We start from the raw sequence: 10,959 nt of genomic DNA on the forward strand, positions 1-10,959 counted from the left end.
CTCCTCCCTACTACTACTACTACTACAACTACAACTACTACTACTACTACTGCTGGTACTTTGTTCTACTGCAGAGCCTCTTGTTCGTGACGGTATGGTTGTTAGCAGGGTCATTGAAGCTGTTTCTTACCAAATGAGGTCGAGTTAGGTAGCTGGGTAATGACGGGCCTTGAGAAAATTGGTGCAAATGTGTGTGTGTGTGTGTGTGTGTGTGTGTGTGTGTGTGTGTGTGTGTGTGTGTGTGTGTGTGTGTGTTTGAGCTTGACAATTTTTTTATCCGAATTCTTGCGTCATTTGGTAACTTTGGTGTTTTTTTTTAGTTGTGTGTGTGTGTGTGTGTGTGTGTGTGTGTGTGTGTATCTGTGAGAGAGAGAGAGAGAGAGAATTAAATATTGTAAGAGAAACAAAGGCACCGTGTGTGTGTGTGTGTGTGTGTGATTTATACGACTGATGTGCCCGTAATATCTCCACAAGTAATGGCTTCATCTCTCTTTCCTCTCCTCTGTACAAAATGTGGAGAGAGAGAGAGAGAGAGAGAGAGAGAGAGAGAGGGGGGGGGTAACTTAAAGCAAACCGATTGTCCCATAGGCAACTCCTTATAAGAGTGCAAAGACAAAACTGTATACCAAGGTTAGGACAAGAACAGAATGGATGATGTTAAGTCCATTGAATATGTCTCACAGGTCCTGTTTACCCACAACCATTATCCCTATTAACCTCATCTGCCAACACCCAAAGCAGTGACCTACCAACACCCACTTATGTCATCCCATTTATTCCCAACAGATTTCCCGATTTATGTCCAACTAACACTTCCCATTTACCTCAACTGTTACTCCCATTCACCCTCGAGTATAGTTCTTTCATCTTAACTTGGCAGAGATTTTCGTCCCTTTTTGCAGGTAATACTCCTTATCTTCTTGGCAAAATAAGGGAATGCCATTGTCCTATATCCGCTCAGTGCCACTCTCTCGTAGCACTATATTCTTCTGCTAAGCTCATGTTACAACTCAGAGTTCAAGATTGAGGGTAGGCAATTTTAAGCTAGATTAAATTGATGAGAGTGTTACAGCTGGTTCCTCTTTAGTCCCGTTACACTATCTACTTCCCACTAACAGCTAATCATCTCTGGTTTGTTACACCATCCAAACTAACACTCCGTCTCTCCTTTGTTACAGTGTGGTCGGTGACGGGTGTGACGGGTCGGCCCAGTGACCTGCCGTGTTACCTCAACCCTCGCACCCCAGGAGACAGGCCCAAGCTTATCCTGTGGTACAAGAGAGGAACACGCACGCCAGTCTTTAGGTTAGTGTGTCATCTCTTTCACTGTCTTTGTCTCTTAATGTGTGCTGCTATGTTAAGTCATCATTTCATTCATCACATTACTATCTGTCCCTCTGTATCTCTCCTTGCCTCTGTCCCTGTCTCTGTAGCTGTCTCTGTCGCTATCTCTGCCTCTGTCTCTTAATGTGTGCTGCTATGTTAGGTCATCATTTCATGCATCACATTTCTGTCTGTCTCTTTCTCTTAATATATACTGCTGTCGTAGGTCGTCTTTTCGTGCATCATATTCCTGTTTGCCTCTCTCTGTCTATTCTGTGTCTTTTTCTGTCTCTGCCTTGTTTTATATATCTGTTATTGCCTCTTTTTTTTTTCTCTCTCAGTGGATATAGGTATGTTGCGTCATTTTATTCTCCATCTACGTTTATGCTTATCTTTATCTGTCTGTCTTTATGTGTCTGTCTCTATCTCGGCTTCTTTACCTTTCTGTGTCTGTCTCTCAGCTTATTCAGGGATGGTAGTTATCCTACGTTACCATTTCTGACTGTCTGTATTTCTCTCTCAAAATCTCAGTGTCTGTCCCTCTCTGTTTTTGTATTTGTCTCTCCCTGTCTATCTCTCTCTGCCCCTCCCTGTTTCTTTCTCTCATTGTATACCTCTCATTTTAAATCAGCTCCTCCTCTCACGTCTCCAAGTCAGTGCACACAGGTCACAGCGCCTTATGGTCCATCTTCGTTCAGAATTTCGTGATAATGTTGGGTGGGATAGAGAATGTTGGAGTTTGAATTTTTTATTTTCTTTATTTTTTCAAGCTACACAGAACCCATCCTCAGAGTGTATTGAAGGATGGCTACACAGAACCCATCCTCAGAGTGTATTGAAGGATGGCTACACAGAACCCATCCTCAGAGTGTATTGAAGGATGGCTACAAAGGATGTGTAGCCGAAACACTAGAGAGAGAGAGAGAGAGAGAGAGAGTTCACCTTCCTACCAGTGCCTCTCTCCCTCTCAGTATTTCCACTTGTCGCAGTGGATCGTCAACATTTCGTGATAGAGTCGTGGGCAGCCACACTCATCCTGATTGGCAGTAAACGTAGCCGATCATCCAACCAACTGTGCCACATTTTCCGACCGGTTAAGGAAGCTCCCTAACCTTCTGCTGTGTTAACCCCTTCGCCACAATTATGTAATCCTTTTCTCCTTGCTACCACCTGGCGATTTTAGTGAGCTCTTAGGATATTTTCTGATTTAAAGGGATTTGATATATCCTTATTTTCCCCTTCCACTGCTGTGTGTTTATGTAAGCTGACTAAAACTGGTCGTGATAATAGATAGAAAGATAGATAGATGAATGAATGGATGGAGAGAGAGAGAGAGAGAGAGAGAGAGAGAGAGGGGACTGTAGTAGATGAGAAAGGAAAGAGAGGGAAGTGGAGATGGAAGAGAGAAGATAAGGAGGATGTGTAAATGCGTGAAGGAAGAGGCTGGAAGGGGAAGTGATAGAAGGGATGATTGGTTGTTAAGTAAGCAGGAAGGGGAACAAAATGAAAGAGAGAGAGAGAGAGAGAGAGAGAGAGAGAGAGAGAGAGAGAGAGAATGTTCTTTCCTACTGCATACGCCCCTTTCTGCCTTCCCCTCCCCCTCTTTTCATTTGCCTCTCTAATTTCCTTCTCTCTCTCTCTCTCTCTCTCTCTCTCTCTCTCTCTCTCTCTCTCTCTCTCTCTCTCTCTCTCTCTCTCCTACTCATGAATCATTCTCTCTGTCTTTTCAATGACGCTCACTCTCTCCCGTCCTTTGTCATCCTCTTCCCCCTTCTCTCTTACCTCCGATTTTTAACAAAGGAGGAATTAGAGCACAGCTTCTTTTCTCTAAGCTCTGTTTCCTATTTTCTCCTGTTTTCTCCTCTCTCTCTCTCTTTCCTCACCCTCTCTTCAGTGTCATTATGTTTCTTTAGCTCTTTCCTTTTTCTCGTCTAATTCCTACTGTCTTTCATTTTTGTCTCTATTTCTTACTTTCTTCACACTGTATTTTCTGTAACTTGTCTGTATCTGTCTTTTCCTCTCTCTCTCTCTCTCTCTCTCTCTCTCTCTCTCTCTCTCTCTCTCTCTCAATATCCCCGTTCCTCTTTCTCCTTTCTCACAGCCTCTTTTACGTTCCTTATATCTTTTTCTCCACCTTCTCACGACTCAATACCACTTCTCAAACTTTTTCCTTTTTCATTACGCTCCCAGTCGCCATCTTTTTCCCATAAATCTCTTTTCACAGCTAATTTCCTCGTCATTTTCTTTTTCCTCTTTTTTTCTTTCTCTCTCCTCTCTTCCAAGTCATTTCCACTTTTCTTCCGCCTCTTTCCTGTCTCTTACACTGCATTTCGCTATTTTCCCCAAATTTCCTGTTGCTTTTCCTTTCACTTACACTCCAGTCCACTTTTCCTCTACCACTTGCTCCTCCCTTTCACAACACAGTACTCCTATTTTTCATTTCTTCCACTTCCCCACCCCATAGCCTACCTCAATTCCACCTCACTTTCATTCCACTCTCATCCCTTACACACACCTCTTCATCTTTATCCCATATCCCCCACACCTCACTTCACTTCTTCGTCTGCCACATCTCATTTCACATCTCTCTTATCTCTCTGTCTCATCTCATAGTTTATTTTTCCCTATAATTGTCTCAAAGTTCCCACCCTACTCATCAATCCCCCCTACCACACCTTACTTCTTCATCTGTCACATCTCGTTTCACTCCTCTCGCATCGCTCTTTCTTGTCTGTCACTCTACATTTCCCCATCACCTTCCCCTACTCCCTCTCCCCCTTCCAATTACTCGTATCACACACCTCGCCATTCCGCCCCTTACATTCTGTCCCTCCCCACAACCACTGCGGACATGTGCCACGGATGAAGATAAACGTGCATGAGGACAGCATCTCCCATACTCTACATTTCCTCATCATTTCCCTCATTTCCACATAAGACTACCACGTTTCTCTTCTCTTCCTCGTCTCTCACAACCCATTTCCCCATTTCAGAGTCCTGTTCTCCTTCCCATAACCCATTTTCTTGTTACTCGCATCTCATTCTCGCCCCAATCCCAACGTCCTCTTCGCACCCATCCCCTTCCTCGCACCTGACACCTTGACGGACAGGTGTCACAAATGAAGTCTCACCTGAAAGACGGGTCCCTGAAAATGAGCAGGCAGAACTGTTCCCCTCCATACCTCATTTCTTCGTCTCTCGCAGTTAATTCTAAGGTTCTTTTACATCCCTCTATCTTGACTCTCTTTTCGTTGGCTTTTGCATCCGTTTCTCGTCCCATATGCCTTCTTTTCCGATCATTATTGCCAATTTGAGATTCCCAGCTCTACTTCACGACTCTCTCTCTCTCTCTCTCTCTCTCTCTCTCTCTCTCTCTCTCTTTTCCATCTCATTTACCCATTATTCTCACCCTCTCACTACCGTACCTATTTCCTCCTTCCAAAGCCATACCCTATTTCACAATCCTCAACTCACTTCCACATTTCTCCTGTATCTTTTTCCCCTCCTTTCGCCCCATTAACCCATTTTTAACCCCATTCTCTACCCCTCAAACCCCATTTTTTTCTCCTCTTTACAGTCATGACGGTCGGGTACCACAGATGAAGTCGGATGTGCATCAGAACGGCGGGTCCCTCACCGTAAGTAGAGGCGCCGCCACCCTCACCTTCCACAACCTGACGATGGCACAGGCGGGGGTGTATGAGTGTAGGGTGGATTTCTTTAAGTCCCCCACCCACACCAACCTAGTCAACCTTACGATAGTCGGTGAGTGTATTGAGCTTAGGAAATAAGATGGTTAATTCCCCTTTTCGAAGTTAAAGCACACACACACACACACACACACACACACACACACACACACACACACACACACACACACACACACACACACACACAATCAGGTCCCTGTTTCTCCAGTCTTCTTTTTTAAATCAAGGACAAAGAGAATGTAGAACCTTGGCATGCCTTTTCTTTCAACAAAAATAAATCTTGTTTCTATCTCTATCTATCTATCTATTGCCAGACGCCTCAATCCCGTTTGGAGTGGCCACAAACAAATCGCCTCCAAGTCGCCCTGTCCCCCGCCATTTCACTGCCCTGCTTCCAACTCACACCCCCCTCTCTCATATACCTCTCCACCCCATCCCTCCATCTCATCCTTGGCCTCCTCCTCCCTCTTCCCCCCCTCCACCTCACTCACATACACTCTCTTCGTCAGTCTTTCACCCTCCATCCTCTCCGCATGGCCAAACCACCTCAGTGTGTTCCTCATAACGCTTCCTATCACATCCACATCCACACCACAACGCTCCTTTATATCCTCATTCGTCAGCCTGTCTCTCCACGTGACTCCACAGGCTCCTCTTAAATAACTCATTTCCACTGCTTTCGCTCTTGACTTGTGTCCTTCCAACAATGTCCAAGCTTCACTTCCGTACGTTAGAGTTGGTATCACAATACTGTCATGTAGCAACTTTTTCACTTCCATGCTCACTTCCCTGTTTCTTATCACTGCCTTCAAAGAACCAGCAACCCCTCTTCCCTGCTGTACCCTTTCAAGCACTTCACCCTCCAAACCTCCATCCCTACTCATCACACTACCCAAGTACTTAAACGTACTCACATTTTCCAATTCCTCACCATCCAACCTCGCTGTACATTCACTAACTTCACCTCTCTCAAAGACCATCACTTTACTCTTCCCTACATTCACCTTTAGATTCCGTTTCTTACACACTCTCTCAGACTCATCCACCAAGCCTTGCAGTTCCCCTTCGTCTTCACTCAACAACACAGTATCATCTGCAAACAACAGTACAGGGAGTTTCCAAACACTATCCTCTCTCACCAGGGCCACTCCAACATCCACCACCCTACCTTGTACCTCTTTTATTACCCCATCCATGTACAGATTGAACAACCATGGAGACATGACACATCCCTGTTTCAACCCAACTTTCAAAGAGAAAAATTCACTTAGTTCACCATCCACACGCACTGCAGCATTCGCACCATCGTACATACTCTTCACAGCATTCAACAACTTCCCATCTACTCCATATATTCTTAACACTTTCCACAATCCTTGTCTATCCACCCTGTCATATGCTTTCTCCAAATCCATGAAAGCCGCATACAACTTCTTTCCCTTCTCTAGAAACTTTTCCACTAAAGATCTAAGAATGAATATCTGATCTACACAACCTCTTCCCTTCCTAAAGCCTCCCTGTTCTTCTCCAACTAATTTCTCCGTTCTTTCTCTAACTCTGTCTATAAGTATCCTACCATACACTTTTCCTATTATACTAAGAAGACAAATGCCCCTATGATTACCACGCACTTCTTTTTCCCCTTTTCCTTTGTACAAGGGAATAATTATACCTGACTTCCAATCCTCTGGGACTCTACCTTCCTCCCAGGCCAATCTGCACATCTTCCACATCCATTCTACTACTATCTCTCCCCCATGCTTCAGCATTTCACCACACACTCCATCAATTCCTGGGGCTTTCCCCGATTTAACTTTCTGTAGGAGTAAAAAAAAAACAGAAGTAATGGGAATCTTTCTATATCCCATGTTCATCCTACAAATAAAAAACTGAGTTACGAAGAATTGGTTGTAAACTTGTATTATGAATTCAAGTTGCTTAAGATTTGATTATTTGCTTTCCTGGTACAGTATAATATTTTCCTGTACTAATGCAAACGACAGTGCATTGAGAGGAGAGAGAGAGAGAGAGAGAGAGAAACTATAGTACCATGCAAAAAAAATCATTCGCACTGAGCAACACAACTCACTAAGGAAGAAGAACTATGTAGTCTAACTCACGAGAATTCGGCTCAGTCTATCATAATAGATAGATAGATAAATAGATAGATAGAGAGACAGATAGAAGCAGGAAGTCAAATGATGAGAAGGTGTTGTGTCTGCGAGAATCCAGCAGTGCTAAACATGCTTACACACTCTTAACACTGAGGAAAGCTGACGACAGCGGCCAGTAAGGAGATGATGCAATTAGCTGTCAGCAGTCCTCTCTATCTATCTATTTATCTATCTATCTATTATGATTTGCAATTATAATATGGAGACCTACCACACTTATGCTCATTTGCTTAAAGGACTATCTGTTTTACTCTTCATTGCCGGGATCTCAAGATAGGCGTCACGGAAAGCATGATAAGTGAAGGAAACGATAGCAGTTTTTAATAACATACTTCCATCATCAATATTTTGCGAAAAGTTTAAGCATTATCATCAATATTTTGGGGAAAATCCATGCATTATCCAAAGACAATAGAGCCTGACACACACACACATCCAAGCCAAGCCCTCATGACCCCTGCACCTAATTCTCCACCACTTCATGCCCACCCAAGTCAGCACAACAACGAGGGAACTCACGCCTTGGTCAGCAGCCTCATAATACGGCTGTCATCACCATTCCGCCTGGTTGTCGAGAGCTGTTGACCCTCCTGCAGATGAGAGGAGCAGAAATGAAAATATAGACAGATAGATAGATTGGCAGATAAAGTGATACCGTTCCTTTTCACGCATTATAGAGTACATCATATACTTTGCAGCCAGCATTTTTTAACACACCCTTCTAGTACCATTCCGAACCATCATTTTTACCTGTGCTGTGATTGAACCCCATTACTACCTCCACGTCCTTCATTTTTCCTTTTCTGTCTCCAGGTAATTTTTTCAACTCACTATAGACTTTTTTTTTTGGGGGGGGACTGGAGGGGTAGGATTATTTATTTCATTGGTATGTGGGTGATTTTCCTGACGCCGTGTGAAAATTTTTGAAAAACGAGAGAGATAAAAACAGCATTCATACGCCCATAACTATTGGTACGGTTTTCCAAATGTATCAGATCTCTAAAATAATGCAAAAACGTAAATGAAAAAAGGCTTCATTCATGCCGATATGATTAAGAACGAAAATTTGAAGGCCTTTCTTTCCATCTGACAGCAGCGTTTAGAGAGGAAATGAGTCTGTTAGTACGAGAGAAGGTAATCAGAGGGCGATACAAAGATTGCCATTGTTCCGATTTACACAAACGGAAGAACAATAAGACTGCTGTGCGTTACAAGCTGGATTACGCGCGCTCACTCACTCACGCACGCACGCACGCACGCACGCACGCACGCACACGCACACACACGCACACACACACACACACACACACACACACACACACACAAAACATTCTCTCTCTCTCTCTCTCTCTCTCTCTCTCTCTCTCTCTCTCTCACACACACACACACACACACACACACTCGATGAAATATAGGCCAAACAATACGTTAATTAGTGTCTTTGAGAGGCCAGTCTTTACCGTCTGCTCAACAACGCACCCTCGCTTGAAAGAGGGGTGGGGAGGAAGAGGAGGGGAGAGAGAGGGGAGGAAAGAGGGTGAGGGAGGGGAGGTGAGAGGGGGAGGGAGGAGAGAGGGGGAGGGAGGAGAGGAAAGAGGATGATGAGGGAGGGGCATTGAGTTAGATGAGGGTGGAGAGTAAAACGAGAGGGGGAAAGAGGAAGATCTGGCGAAGAGGGAGAGAGGGAAGGGGAGGAAAGATTTGGGTGAAGGAGATGGGGGAGGTTCTTAGTGAGGTGGGGAGAGGGGGGGGAGGGGATCTGAATGAAGAGGAAGTGGACTCTGGTTGTGGTGGGGAGGAGGGCGGAGTGAATGTAGGTGAAGGGGGAGGAGATGGGGAGGATCTGGATGAGGTGCCAGGAAGAGGGAGGGAAGTTGGGTGAGTGGAGAGGGGAGTCTGGGAGAGGGAGAAAAAGAGAGGCAGAAAATAAACAGGGTGAGAGGAGGAGTGTGGGTGAGGTGGGGAGGAAGAGGAAAGGGTCTTCGTGAATGGCGAGGGAGGGAGAGGGAAGTCTAGAAAAAGGGAGAGGGGAAGAAAGGTAAAAAAGGAACAGGGGAAGGGGAAAGGGAGGAGGTCTAGTTGAATATCACTCGAAGGGGAGGAAGTTTGTGTAAGGTGGGGAGAAAGTGAGAAGATCTGGGTGAAGGGGGAGAAGAGAGGAGGAAAGGGGGGTCTAGGTGAGGTGAGGGAGGAGGAGAGACGCCCATGGGAGAAAGGAGGAGGCATGAGAGAGGGAGGGAAAGGAGAGGGAGGGGGAGTGAGTGGGGTAGGCTAAGTTGGAAGGGACCTTTGTGTAGCCAGACGAATTATTAAGGCACTTGCATGACGTGTTTGTCGGTTCCTGCACTAAGCGATGAGGGAGAGGAAGGGAGGGAGGGAGGAAGAAGAAGGAAGAGAGAGGGAGAGTGTGAGGGTGGAAGAGAGTAGAGGGAGGAAGGGAGAGAGGGCGAGGGAGAGGGCTAAGAGAGAAGAGGGAGAAATAGGGAAGGGGAGTTATGAAGTAGGATAGGGAGGTAGAGAGAGGATGCTAGGAAAAGGGAGAGTGAGAGTTAGGAAAAAGAAAAGGAGAAAGATAGCGAGAGATAAAAGAAAAGGGAGAAAATGGTAGGAGAAGGGGAGTGAAGAAAAAGGGGAGAGAGGTAGGCAGTGGGATTAGGCAAAGGAAAGGAAAGGAGAGGTTGAGAAAAAGAAGAAGGAAGAGCAAAAGAGGGAAAGAGAGGAAAAAAGAAAGAAGGACAGAGTTTGCAAGGGTTAGTTTGAGAGACAGACAGACAGAGAGAGAGAGACAGAGAGATGGAGCCGCGTCATGGAATTATCTTAGCTTCCACTCTCCTTCGTCACTGGCCTCACTCTGCCACATGCCCGGGAGCAGCATTGAAGGAATATTAGAGGAACTTAATTTACCAGCCTAACCCGCACCGTCTCTCTTGACACCCACCACAGCTACCTACACCTACACACCTTTATGGTATTTCACTACACCGCTAAAAATGTATAAGCACCACAGTTACCACCACAAACACACACTCAAAATTTTCACCACAGCTCAAAATGTTAGTGTAAGAATCGCCCCCCTATTTCACAAATCCATCCAGGTGCCTAAGAAAGTAAGATGATAGAATAATTTATCTTTAAAAAATATTTCCAACATCAGTGCAATAACTCTGTAAACCCAGGAGATCTTACGAAATTAAATGTAATCGTCGAACTAGCGTCAGAAAAAATTTGATGTGGAATGACGATTTGGGGGGTTTAAGGCGGTAAATATGTTCCTACAGAAAAGAGACCAGGTAAAAATATCCATATATCTCTGTTGGTGCTGTACATGGAGACAATAACGAAATTACAGGAAAATAGTGACAGTTTCTGAATACTACACACTGTCCTGCATCCTCACACGGCATTAAGGAGTCTGCGAATATCCTGAGTGTAGAAGTAATTGTAGTAGTAGTAGTAGTAGTAGTAAAAGATGTCTGATGAAAGTTGTAGTAGTAGACAATAATAAGAGCAGTAACAGAATTAGTGACAGTAGTAATAATAGTAATAACAGCAACAAGAGTAATAAAAGTAACAGTAATAACAATAACGGTAGTAGCAGAAGTAACGCTTACAGTTATGGACACGAACCTACTCAAATTATAAGAGAGACAATGGGTAATAGGTAGGATCAGGGGAGGGGGGAGCGAGTCATTCTCAGTCCAATAACACAGTAAATAGTGAGTGGTGGGGGGCAGGGGGGTCGTCCCATCTGA

General features: G+C 44.7%; 1 protein-coding gene across 1 annotated transcript in view; it reads left to right on the forward strand.

The window, feature by feature from the left end:
- LOC145394128 (neural cell adhesion molecule 2-like) overlaps window positions 1–10,959 on the forward strand; it is a 144,403-nt gene that overhangs the window by 92,289 nt on the left and 41,155 nt on the right. The window contains exons 2-3 of the mRNA XM_080268107.1: window positions 1,179–1,305; window positions 4,901–5,088. Coding sequence (XP_080124233.1) covers window positions 1,179–1,305; window positions 4,901–5,088 — 315 coding nt within the window. The remainder of the gene's footprint in view (window positions 1–1,178; window positions 1,306–4,900; window positions 5,089–10,959) is intronic.

This window comes from Coenobita brevimanus, chromosome 26 (assembly GCF_032717465.1).
Source record: "Coenobita brevimanus isolate Jiangsu-jjx chromosome 26, ASM3271746v2, whole genome shotgun sequence".
Lineage (NCBI taxonomy): Eukaryota > Metazoa > Arthropoda > Malacostraca > Decapoda > Coenobitidae > Coenobita > Coenobita brevimanus.